Here is a 13,259-nt window from a genome sequence, read left to right as displayed (position 1 = left end):
CAATAAAGTGTGTTCCACTTCATGATTGTGTCCCACTTATTGTTGATGCTTCACAAGAAATTACAGTTGTATATCTTTATGTTTGAAGTCTGAAATGTGGCAAAAGGTGACAAAGTTCAAGGGGGGCAAATAGTTTCGCAAGGCACTGTATTTTTCAAATTAAAAACATTCTAATATAAGTGTTAAAGTAAAAACAATTTCTTTTAAAAATCAGCCAATCCGAGGCATGGACAGCTAAAGGAAGTGGACGAGGGGCAGCCGCAACATTTTTCTTTTCATTCATTCGTCATCACGGAAGATTTGTAAATGACTTACTGCGTCATTTGTTTTAATATTTAATGAGGTTTGAGATGGAGAATTTCCGGGAAGAGGAAAGTTGAGACTTCCGCACCATTCGAGCGAACATACCTAATAGAAAATAGCATTGCTAGCATAATTAACTTCGACTCACTAAATATACAAAGATTGTTTTAAATCAAAATGACATTGGTTACAATAATAATATGCTAATATATAAACATATAGATACATATATTTTATTGAAAATAAACCATCAACAAAAACAAAAGTGAAAGTCATCTACATCTTTGTAGTTTAATATGTATTTATTGACAAACAAATAACGGCATTCTGATTATGATTAACAAAAAATGATTACAATAAAAACAATATGCACATTTGCTGGGAATATCTGACAGGAAATCTGGTCTTAATCCAGCCAGAATCAACATGGATACACCCGGAGCAGCTGAAAAGAGCCAAAACTGGATTGGGCAAGAGCTGGTGTAATTGGCTAACATTAGCGACTAGTTGGAGAAGCTACAATGAATGACAATCTGTGGAAGGCAAATGACACTGACGGTCCAAACAAGCTTTATTTACAAGGAGAAGGTAACAAAAGCAGCTAGTAGCGAGCAATAGCCTGCACCCTTCTGGCTAACATGAGTGGCTAGAGAGAGAAATTGTGTAAAAAAAGCGCCATATGACCTAATGGCAGGATTTAGTGATGTTAGCTCCCATAACCAGCTGTAGGGGGGAGTGACACTGAAGGACAAAGCAGAATAAGCTAACAATAAAAATAGCAGCTGGCAGCAGGCAATGACCTGTATCCAAGTGGCTGATATGAGTGACTAGAGAAGGAAACAGTGGAAAAAAAGAGTAAAAATGCCTGAACATGGGCCTTGGGCTCACCTGTAGACAAGAAGTGTCTGTTAAGGGCTAAAGGACAAGATAACTTAATAAAATCCCCATTTGGGCTTCCGTTGTTGTAAGATGGCTGCCAAACATGTCAGTTTCTTCGATTTATGTTATATCATTACATATTTCTTCAAGTAAAATCTTGTTTTATGGTATAGTCATTGTGTTTTTGCTTTATATTAAAATTAATAATGTTTTATTTCAATTAATGAAAGATTTTCAATACATTGCTTTGAAGGAGCTGTACGGAATATGGAATTTATTCCATCTCATTGCAGCCTCACTCAGCTCATTAATGATGCACTTGCAAGCACGGTCGTTTTAGATGCGCTCAAATCAACTCTTTTTAGTGTTTGGACTTTACTAGAAGCAGGCCTTTACTCACTTGCACCATTTTTATGCTACACTGTAATAATCTGTGAAGCCCTTTGAGACTCTTTGTGATTTAGGGCTTTACAAATAAAAATGACTTGACTTGACTTGACAAATATGTATAAATGTATATTTTTTTAAATAAACAAGGGGAAGACTTTGACATCACTCTGCAACACTCCCCCCAGTCACCATTCTTCGAACCTAATGTGTTCCACCATGAACAGCTCTACTAATAGTAGGATAAAATCTGATAGGTGAGTAGAAAATAAAGCACAAGGGCTCTTTGAACTCAGTTGGCCATTGGTAACACATACTTGATAGAGAAAATATTTAACTTTTTAAGGACACCTCAAACAACACACCCCACGGTTAAGCTTGCTGAGAGTTAGACTGTGTGGGATTTCAACCTGTTTATAAGGATGATTTTGTAGGCTCAACATAAATCAGTAGTTCTCAAATAGTGGGAAGAGCCGCCCAGGGGGCCACGAGGCCCCATCAAGTGGGGTGCGGATGCGTTTGACTTTTTTTTTCCTTTAACTCTCCCAGAATAAAGTGCAATTGCACCTCCATTACACTCGGGGCAGTGGCGTTCCCAATGGCAGAGTTTTTTGTACGTTTAGCCTCAGCGCAATGTATAAAGCACATAATGTAAGCATTGAGTATAGAGCAGGGGTCGGGAACCTCTTTGACCCAAAGAGCCATAAAAGCAAAAACATTTTATAAAAAGAAATTGAGAGAGCCACAACATATATTTTCAGACAAAATTGAAAAAACTGCCAAACACGCTCTCTAGACAAAAGTTGATTCTTCAGCACATTTTATTTAACTGTGTGTCATTTGATGATTTAATCAAATGTATGAAATGATAATAATGCCAAATCCTGTGTCCCAAATCAATGTAAATATGCCATTTACAATTTGTCTTCCACCTTAAGTTAAGAGTGTTGAGGCTATTTTTTCCCATGAAATTTGTCCTTAATAACGGTTTCAAAACAATGTGCATGCAAAGTTCTTTTGCAAAAATGTCACAAATTACTGCAAACGATAAGCATATCGTCATATTCACTTTCGGTGTAGACTGCACAAAGCGAGAGAGAGAGAAGGAAGTGCCTTGCGCTGTGTGCAGGGATCCATCCACCTGTACTACTCAACGAATCAAAGTCTTTTGCTAGCGTTTTTATTTATCAGTTTAAATGTTTTTTTATCGAACTTCTGCATTAAGTTGCTTTGGCTTTATATGGACCAAAATAGGGATGAAATCACTTGACTTTGAAACGCCACAGAGAGATGTGCAATAGTTACATTTCATTTCGGAGCCATTGGTACTCATGAAAAGAGCCATATATGGCTCCCGAGACATAGGTTCCCTACCCCTGGTATGGAGTGTAGACACAAAATGAACAGACCCTCAAGTGACCCCCGGAAAAAAATTTTAACACGAATGCAGACAGGCGAAGAGAGACGGGGTAAAGTGCAATTGCACCTCCACTACACTCGGGGCAGTGGCGTTCTCAATGGTAGAGTTATTTGTACGTTTAGCCTCAGCGCAATGCATGAAGCACAGAATGTAAGCATTGAGTATAGAGTGTAGACACAAAATGTAGCAGACCCTCAAGTGACTCCTGAAAAAATATTTAACACGAATGCAGAGACAGGGTAAAAAGACAAAGAAAAGTCACCTCCCATTGTACTTCACTGCAACCTCGGAGGGAGCAAAGAACAGTGTGCTTGCTGTATTAAAAATGTAGGCAGCAGACAGCACAAAGCCAAATCAATTCAGCTGTGACTTAAAGACACTACGACCTAATCATGCTGATAAAGCGCTTGAGTTTTTCGCTAGCCAAAATGTGCCGAAAGGCGTGGATTCGGCATAGACGGAGGGTGATGTGTTACCATCAATTTTGAGCAATCTTTGTTTTGTTCCTACCAGTATTATGTTGTAAAACTAAGTCGTCCTTGTTATCCGATCCCTACCATCCACTGGCAGGATTTCCCTTCCAAGTTTTGCGGATGAAATCGAATCGGATTGGAGGAGAACACCTCCATGCTTCCGGTGCTCCAGCAGTGAGGAAGGAACGGGATCTTGACGGAAAAACGTCCGTCAGCCAGCGAGGACGGGGTACAACTGGAACCTCCAGCGGAGAAACACGGCGAAGACCGGATGGAGCGCAGCGCTATCAAAGATGCAACAAGGTCATATAGAGTTTGAAGGTCATTCGGAATTTACTGTCACTCACCTTGTGTCTGGATGGGCGTGGCCAGTAAAAGCTGAGCCTTCCTGTTGCCTGCTTGTGCAGCCCGTTTGTACAATTCGGTGGCCGACCTTGAATTCTGACAGACACCGAAGCCGCTTTCATAGCATTGGCCGAGCAGGAGGAGAGCCGTGTCGTCCTGGAAGCAAGGCAGGAATGAATATTTAGAGAATATTATGTTGTGTTAGAGATGGTTATTGTCCATTTTGCAAGACACCCTTTACCTCCATTAACACTTCATGCCAGGAATTAATTAATGTAAGTAATTAAGTAATTTCAGCAAGTAATTAATTAATCACGGTAAGAAAGAAATTAAGTAATGCAAGTTAATTATTATTGTACCATATTTTTCGGATTATAAATGGCTCCGAATTATAAATTGGCCAAAAAATGAAATGAAATGATCTGCATTTATATAGCGCTTTTCAAGTCAATGACTTCCCAAAGCGCTTTACATTGTGCTTCACATTTCCCAATAGCGGCCGTGATCTGTGCAGCCATGTAAGGCGCTAACCTGCTTATTGGGGGTATTGGGGGTTCAGTGTCTTACCCAAGGACACTTCGGCATGTAACACGGACAAGCCGGGATTCGAACTGGGATCCCTCAATCCTAAAACGATCGCTCTACCTCCTGAGCTACTGCCGCCCCAAAAATGCAAACTTAAGAAGGAAAAACCACAAAAGTTGCATTTTGAGGGGAAATTTATTTGATCAAATCCAACACCAAACACATTATGTTTTATATTTTTGAACATTTTTTTTAGATCAAATTTTGGGATTTTATTTTTTATTCATTTCTATTCAACTTCGATGGTTCTCATGACAAGCTTAAAAATGCTCTCACATTGCTCAGTGCTGCCATCTGCAGGTAGTGCACAGACTTGCTGCCATCTCTCAATGGCTCCCGCGAATACACTGAGGCCAAACATATTTGAGCCTGGAGAGGAAAAAAGATTACAGTAAAACATTTAAATATAATGGACACTTTGAACAAAAAAGACATTCCTACCTTTATTAAACCTGCTGCAGCAGCCTTTTCCAGGAGGGTGATGGCTTTATTCAAATTGTCTTTATTCTCACACTTGCCACTTGTCAGGAGAAGCTTGGCGTAGCGATACTGAGCCTCTTTGTGACCTGCCACTGCTGCTTGCCAATAATATTGTGATGCCTTTGTGCAAAAAAAAAGGAAAAGGATACATTAAGTCAATTTTTTCCCCAATCTTTTAAATGTATATACAGTAAAGCACTTGTGTGTTACAAAGCATGCCCTAGTGATGTAAAAATACTTAATTCATTCAATCAAAATAGTATCGATTTAAATAATAACCAGAAATGCATGTGCTATCTTATAAAAGTGATTTCAGGTAGAAGAACTGGTAACTTTATGACAGAATTTCAAGAAACTGACATGTTTGGCTGCCGTCTTAGTACTACGGAAGCCCGGATGTCTATTCTGCGACGGAGCTCTTCGACTTAATTCCCTATTGTTTCCTTCTCTAGCCACTCGTGTGCCACTTAAGTGCAGGCTAAGCCTCACCTTTAGCAACTATTGTTATTGTTAGCGGCTCCTGCTTTGTCCTTTAGCGTCACTCACCTTCCACAGCTGGTCATGCAAGCGGATATCGCCGAGATACGTAATTTTGGGCTTTTTTCCAAATGTTTTCTTTTTGGGGCACTTATGTTAAACATTTTGCAACAGGCTACAGCTAGCCACAAGCCAAATTCATATTGTTAACAGCTCCTACTATATGCTTAAGTTTCACTCGCCTTCTACAGCTGGTCATGCATTTTAGTAGCCTCTCCTACTAGCTTACTTAAGTTAGACACTCACATTAGCAGACCAAATCATGCCATTGGCCCTTTTCAATCACCACGGGTGTGTCCAGCTTGCTCTTGTTTTTATGCTGGCGGATTTTAACATCAGCTTTTCATGTCCCATCGTTGAAATATCCAAAACTTTTTTCATCTTATCTTATGATTCAGGGATCTTCCACTTTTTGCCGACTGTTTCCTGCTCAAGCCACTCATGTTAGCCACTGGGCCGCAGGCTATGGCTCACGGCTATTGTTAGTTCCTCGGTGTAAATAAAGCTTGCCTTACCATCAGTGATGATCATGCGTTTTAGTAGCTTCTCCTCGTCGCTGCTTAAGTTAGCCACTAGGGTTAGCCTCTTACACCCGCTCTGACCAACACCAGCTATTGGCTCTTTTCTGTAATTCCAGATGTATCCATATACATATTATTTTGTTGCCGCTTGTGGGGATTTAAAGCAGCTTTTATGATCTGTTGCTTGACGATTTTTACCCTTATGCAAGAAAATAAGAAAGTAGGCTTCTGAATTTTGGCAAGTGGTATCCTTTGAGCTTCTATAGTTTGTCTTGCACGCATTTCAGCTCCATTCTAAGCTACAACGACCTCTAGTGGTGAATTATTACACATTGTCACTTAACTAATTCCTTATACTCAACTGAACGGAAAGAGAAACTAGCTCATGTGTGACCCAAATGAGTACACAGAATGTTAAAAAAATTAAGTAACCTTTTCCTTATCCTTTCCGACTCCTCTGCCCTTCTCGTAACAGACACCCGTGTTAAAAAGAGCCTTGCTGTAGCCCTGCTGGGCTGCCGCTAGGAAACACGTGAAGGCTTCTTCGTCGTTTCCACTTTGGGCTCTTTGGAGGCCTTCAGTGAAGAGAGAGAAAACGGGGTTTAGGGTAAAAAACAAAAAAATGTAGCATGAAAAGTTACCGTGCAGTTATGTCATTTTAAAATGAAAACAGAATAAGAAGGGATGCCAACTAAGTTTCTTTTCAGATTGATAACTGACAAAATCCTTCTTCTGAAGACCAAGTTATATACATATTTTTTAACTGCATGCTAATATATAAAGAAAAATACATGTGAAATTAAAATTTTTAATCTTCATTTTTGTGTTAAATTACAATAACATTATACTACTTAGGGAAACATGTCTCAAAAGACTACGGTCAGGATCTGACTCGTCATATTCCCTTATAGCAGAGGTGTCCAAACCTTACAGGAAGCAGGACAGATTTTGTACGCTGAAAACATGTGAGGGCTGACTTTTATTCAGAAATTTTTATAGAGTCTTCAATAAATTCACCCTCCATAAAAGGCTTACAGGGCTCGTCGATCACCATTGCGATCTTGTAGCTAGCCTTTTAGCATTTTCACTTGACTCGCCGGGCCTCCCTTGATAAAGCGCTGCTTAGCCGTTAACAGCTTCAAGTTGCTTCACCTTTACACTTTGTTCATTTCCAGTTTGCTTTTTGTAGTCAGCATGTTTCGTCTGGTAGTGCCTCTTGATATTATATTATTTGAAAATGCCCACGGGCTCTTGACAAATTAGGCAAGTTCGGATGTCTGTGAGAAAATACTCCAATTTCCTTTGTCCAGGAAACGGTGGCCCTCACAGTCAACTTCCTTTTTTTATTTACAGTCACCATATCGGAAATTGGGCGGGCTAAAATTCTCACAAAAAGCCAAGGGCAAGGGGGTCATAGGGCTACTACCATTACCTGGTGAAATGGGGATTTTATTTTGTACAAATTTATTTCATACTGCAGTCAGCATTACTGGCAGGCCACATGTTATTAATTTCATGACAGAGACTATGGGCAAGATTTTTTTTCATCACGGTCCACAACTGGCCCCGGGATGGATGTTGGGCTCGTCCCTAGAGGGTGCAAAACTGTGGGAGTGGTTGGAGAGCGCACACCTGCTTTCAATCAGTCCCCACATCTGGAGTTCATTATTCCAGCTCCATATAGTGACTGGCTGCAACTACAGATATGGTCTCATCAAATGTTTTGATTTTTTCTTTGGACATTTTATTTGTTCGTTTGAGACCACTTGTCTGTTCGATACTTTGTATCTGGGTTTGGTTATTGAACTCTATATTTCTGGTACGTCAGCCTTAATTCCTGCTTCTATACATTTTGAGTGGACCGTAAATAAAGACATCTACAGTTTGACTGCTAACGTGTAGCCACCCGGAGCTACCCGGAGCAATCCGGCTTCAACGCCGCTAAACAGAGACACGAAAGCCGGGGGAATCGGAGAGGAGGCGGACTTGCTAACACGAGGTGGTGTATCCCTGGATTTTCACAAAGAAAAGTTTTCCATCTGCCGCAGGGATGTCGAATTTTTGGACTGGCGTGACGTCATCCACTTCGCTACAAGCACCCCTAGGGCATCATGTTCATCTGTTAATAAACAACGGGATAGACTGCTGGAAGTGTGAATTTCCCTACGGGGATGAATAAAGTATCTATCTATCTATCTATCTACCTACTTTGTTTGTCAGTAATAAATATGCTATATAAGATATTGTTATGAGCACCAGATATGCAGAAAGTTCATATGATTATTGGTGTGTTCATTACATGAAAATAAGTCACTTTTAAGTAACTTCTGATACAAGTGCTCAAGAACTTAAAATCACACATGCCTCGGCCAATAAAATACAGTATATCAATCATTATATTAGCTGTACACATTAGTAGCTAAAACAAACCAAAGTTAAATATGCAAATGCTATTATGTAAATGTAACATTTGACTAATGACCCCAAATATATGCAAGACAAGTTATACCAATAATGTTGAGTATGACCGGGACGCTTGAATCTGCCACTTTTCCAAGGTTCTGTGTTGCTTCTGCCAGTCTCTCCTCACCTTCTAAAATACACTAAAAGAAAAGCAATCCTGGTTATTCACAATGATATGCTTCATTTCACAAAGTCACACAATTTACCTTCTTATGAGCGACGTCTGTTTCTGTGCCCTCTCCCTCAAAAATACTATCTTGCAGGTAGGCGGAGGACGTGGAAGTGTCATCTATGGAATAAAAGGGGAGGATATTTTCTGGACTGCAAAAAAAGTGATAAGGAGGTTTGATGGTCTAAGGAACTCTGATTCAATAATTTAGTACTTCTTGCCAATGATTTCATTTATTTATCATTTCCTAAGAAATTGGTACTTTCAGACTGCGTACCCGTTTCATCGTAAAAAGGAGGAATTATTTGCTGCAAAAAAATGACTTTCTCTTTCTTGAAATGTGAACACACCCTGTAAAAGTGAATCCTGGATCAGTGCTTCCTGAAGTTCTGAGCTGTTTGTAGTCACACGGTTCTGATCACTGCTGTTGGATGGAGCATCACTTCCACTACCACTGCTGCTCTGATCCAAAGGCTGATTGTGCAGGCACAGCACACCCTGCCCCCTTAAGATGACTTCATTTCTTGAAACTGAGGAAAACAAACCAAAAAATAAATAAATAAGAGTAATATGGCATGGAATTTCCACTTGTAAAAATGCAATGCTCACAGATGTCCTGCAGGAGGCGGTAGCCACACTTGTGCAAAGTGGGCGTTGTCTTCTGGATTCCTGCAGGAGGCTCAGGGCAGGAGGAGAAACTGGAGTGGATCCTCCTGCAGAGCTGCATGAACAGCACCGCCGTCGCACCCTGGTGGAAATTTTGAAATATTGCATGATTTAAAAAGCACTCAAAAATGTGCTAATATTTTTTAGGGCAATTTAATTAAATGGAAGGCATACCCATCCCACAGCATCCAGCGCCGTGTAACGAGGCAGCTCGGAGTAAGTGAAATTGAAAGCCCGCTGCTTCTTCCTCCTCTCGCCATTTTCTTCTTTGTGGGAGCTGTAATGCATTGAAAGACAACAAAAAACAATTAGCCACTTTTTTAAAAATACCGTACTAATTATCAAACCAATAATGGCCAAATATGACGGCCAATAACACAATAATATTAAATGAGTCAACACTACTTGTTACGAACATATGAGCAATTATGGTTCTCATTATATTTTGATTTTCTATAGAAGTAGGAGAACATCTTAAATAATAATAATACATTTTATTTAGAAGCGCCCTTTAGAACACCCAAGTTTGCTGTACACAGAATAGATAACAGTGATATCAATTAACACAAAAAAACAACAAGAACATTAAAAAAATGGACAGAGGCATGTGAAGCAGTTTATAACGGATACACAAGTCTGAAGAGGTGGTTTATGAGTTTGGATTGGAAGATGGACATGACGACAGAGTTGCGGACTTGGTTGTGTCCCCTGTCTACCTCTTCATAATGAGCCCAAGGCATTGAGGAGATTGGCCGTAATCAGTCGCAAGGCTCTAAGAAAGATTCTAAGCATTTATGTTCTTCATTAGAATGTATTTTTATCTTCTTTGGAAGTAGTAAGGAAACTTGTTTGCCTAACTGGGTCATGAAAGAGTCCATGCATTTATGTTTTTCGTTAGATTATATTTTGATTTTTAGTTGCAAAACATAGTCGTACGTCCTCTCTACCTCTTCATAATTTGCACAAAGCACCAGTGAGCTTAGGCATAGTCAGCCGCATGGCTCTTAGAAAGATTCAAGCATTTATTTTCTCGAATCACAACTTTTTTTCTGTTTTTTTAATGTTTCTTTCCTTTTTTTCTGTATTTGTTTGTGCTTTAACGGCCATATAATTCAGATTGACAGCTTGTTGATTAAAATTGACAGCCGCCCTAAAATTAATTGTGTTACTTTTCTGTACTAGACATACACAAGGTGGTGTGAACATATTCGAATGTTTTGATTTTTTTTTTTTTTTTTTTTAGCAAATAATCACTTCCTTAAGTTAGCTTGATGTGCACCTTAATTGGCCAAATGTTACACTTATCCGATATAGCATCTTCATATTTATTGTTATTTATTCTAGTTACGAGTGATCGTTACTAGTGGCATGTATGCCATTCAGTATTGGAGCAAATGTATATTCTTTAAAAGTGACGCATTTTTATATAATAAGCACACCCATAATAATATGAAATTTCTGCAATATCTATCAGTGTTATGGTGTTCAAAATATCTTGTCGTTAAACCTATTAATGACAGACAAAATTAGTATTGGTGGTCAGTGCATCCCTTTGAGACTGCTTTTAAGGGCTATGCAAATAAAATTGACTTTGATGATTGATTGATGGAATAAGTAAAGCTCTAGTCTCTCCGACACTACTTTTTGGAGACATGTTTGCCGAAGCGATATCATGTTATTGTCCTGTATCAGATCTACCTGCTGTCAGAAGAATTTCTGGAAGTGGAGAGAAGAGTGGAAGTGTTGATGACCTCATCTTCCACGTGGTGATTCTGAGGGAGCCGCAGTGGGGTGCTGGTGTGGTAACGATGCAGCACTGCAAAGAAATACAGGTAACAAATCATTCGTGAGCATACAAAACATCTGTTACAGAAGATTCATGAGGGATCCATTAGCTGGTTGGTTCAGGGAGATTCATTTGAAACTGTAACTAATTTGGCTTTGTCATGTAAACCTCGTAAAATATCAAAATTAACTTTAGAAAATTTAATATCATAGATTAGTACATCTAAAATCAGTAAAACCTTTAAATTATATGTTTACAAAATACAATTTTAATACAAATTCAATGCAAAATGACATATATTGCTTGCTCTTTATCAACTACAAATAAACAAAACTACAAATATTTTTCTCCTTCCTTTGTATGTGTTTTTTTTGTTATCTCATTACGTATGCTTGCTTATTTTTGACCATCAAAGAAAAAAATAATCCTAAAAAATGATCAAGTGTGAATAGTTTTCCTCACTTTCCCTTTTTTATTACTCTCGTACTATGACAAAATTAATACTTCAAATTTGGTTATTATTTTATTAGCCGAAGCAAGAATCAAATAAGTAAATGAAAAATGTTTTTTCTTATTTTACTGGAATGTTTTAAAATACAGTACATTGAAAGTACTTGAATAATTGTAAAACAATAAATTATTAAATTGGGAAAAATAATGAGCAAAATTATCCACCAAGTCCACTGTTTTAGCTCAGGAGGTAGAGAGCTTGTCTTGGTTGCAGGTTTGATTCCCTGCATCTAGTTAAATATCAAAGTGTCCTTGGGCAAGACACTGAACCCCAGGTATTATCCTTGCATGGCTGACGCCACTATCGGTGTGTGTGTGAATGGGTAAGTGTGGAGCACATTGTAAAGCGCTTTAGGAGGTCTTCAGTGACTTGAAAAGCTCTATATAAATGTAGACCATTTAAAGCGCTAAAAAAAATCCCCTGTGGTAAATAAATGAAAGTAATGTTGAAATAAAACTCATACGTGAACATATTTGAATATCAATACAGGGATTCGGCCAAAATGATGCATTCAAAGACATTAAAAAATTAAAGAAATTACCACTAGTAAAGAAACCGATTCAAGGCCATTCTACTCACGAAAATATGACTTTTAACGATAAATAAACGAGTCACATTCGACAAAAGCGTCCTTTAATACGGCCACAACCAAATGTATTTAACCTGTAATAAATAAAACGAAAACAAATATGATCACGAATGATCGTAATAATACATAAAGAAATAAGATGCGTTCAATGTCATAAAAAATAAAGGAAATTGCAAAGACATATAAAGACAATTTAGACCTTTATCCTTACAAAAAATGTGGCTTTTGTTGTTTGATAAATGAGCCTCATTCGACAAAACACCCTATATTAACCTTGAAAAAGCATAATTACGACCCCCAAAAACATTTAGATTCAATGTGCCTTTTTTAGCCACAAGTTTCTATGTCCCTCTTGACTTTTGTCCTACCTCTCCACGCGAATCCTTTAACCCTCCACATGATTCTTTATTATCACAGAAGCTTCCAGAACCGACGACAAATCATCTTTATAAAAATCTGGATCCTTCTTTTCTTGAAAAAGTAAACAACCTCAATCGAAACAAAATTCACGAGTGCCGTACGGTTAAAGTGGCGAGCCGGAAGTTGTTGAAATGACGCAATAGAGAACCTTCGAGTGGCGAAACAGCGCCCCTCTGTGCCAACAGTTAATAATTTGTATTACAGTACTGCGTTACAGTATTTTTTTGTGTGTACTCTATGTATATTTAGTGTAGTGTATACTTTTAAATGAAGTAAAAACCACAATAAACACAAACCTGTGATTAAACTGGGCGTGTGTTTTGCTTTGAACCAGTTGCCATGGTGACACACAATCACGAAGCATTCCGTCATGCACCCAATTAGTTACCTAAAGCACAAAATAAACGAAAAATCACTTTAAAAACAATTGGGTCAAAATTATCTCCTAACTAAGGTTATCAGGGACAATATAACCCCCAGGGCTATCACCACGCTAAACAAGCACACAAAACTGTGAAATAATATATGTTTAGATGAACTACGTGTATACGCAGGGTTGGGTAGGGTTACTTTAACTTGATTACTTTCAATTACTTTTGGATGACTCCAATACCAAATATGCTAATAAAAGACAAAATAAATTAAATATGAATAAAATTGTGTGCAGGCACATGCAACGGCAAAAATGATGTTGGCAAGCTGTTTGGATTTATTTTCATTTTGTC

At 38.4% G+C, this 13,259-nt stretch overlaps 1 protein-coding gene across 1 annotated transcript; it reads right to left on the bottom strand.

The window, feature by feature from the left end:
• Positions 1-586: 586 nt before the first annotated feature.
• dele1 (DAP3 binding cell death enhancer 1) lies at positions 587-12,660 on the bottom strand. Its single transcript, XM_088343771.1, has 12 exons — positions 12,483-12,660; positions 10,927-11,044; positions 9,403-9,505; positions 9,172-9,310; positions 8,913-9,092; positions 8,600-8,682; positions 8,440-8,533; positions 6,363-6,505; positions 4,834-4,992; positions 4,669-4,761; positions 3,810-3,963; positions 587-3,746 (listed from the first exon to the last, which is right to left on the bottom strand). Exons 1-12 carry the CDS (start codon positions 12,511-12,513, stop codon positions 3,532-3,534), a joined length of 1,512 nt encoding a protein of 503 aa, XP_088199897.1. The 5' UTR covers positions 12,514-12,660; the 3' UTR covers positions 587-3,531.
• Between the last annotated feature and the right edge of the window lie 599 nt (positions 12,661-13,259).

Source organism: Urocampus carinirostris, chromosome 9, assembly GCF_059441175.1.
Source record: "Urocampus carinirostris isolate Australia breed hairy pipefish chromosome 9, RoL_Ucar_1.0, whole genome shotgun sequence".
Lineage (NCBI taxonomy): Eukaryota > Metazoa > Chordata > Actinopteri > Syngnathiformes > Syngnathidae > Urocampus > Urocampus carinirostris.
Note: the sequence above shows the minus strand (reverse complement) of the source record. Positions and strands in the feature narration are given on the sequence as shown.

Coding starts and splice junctions, on each gene's coding strand:
- dele1 (XM_088343771.1), bottom strand. CDS start 12,513: ATGTGGAGGGTTAAAGGATTCGCGTGGAGAG. Junction 9,506..10,926: donor AGAAATTCTTCTGACAGCAG/GTAGATCTGATA, acceptor AATGCATTACAG/CTCCCACAAAGAAGAAAATG. Junction 6,506..8,439: donor GGTCATACTCAACATTATTG/GTATAACTTGTC, acceptor TCTTCACTGAAG/GCCTCCAAAGAGCCCAAAGT.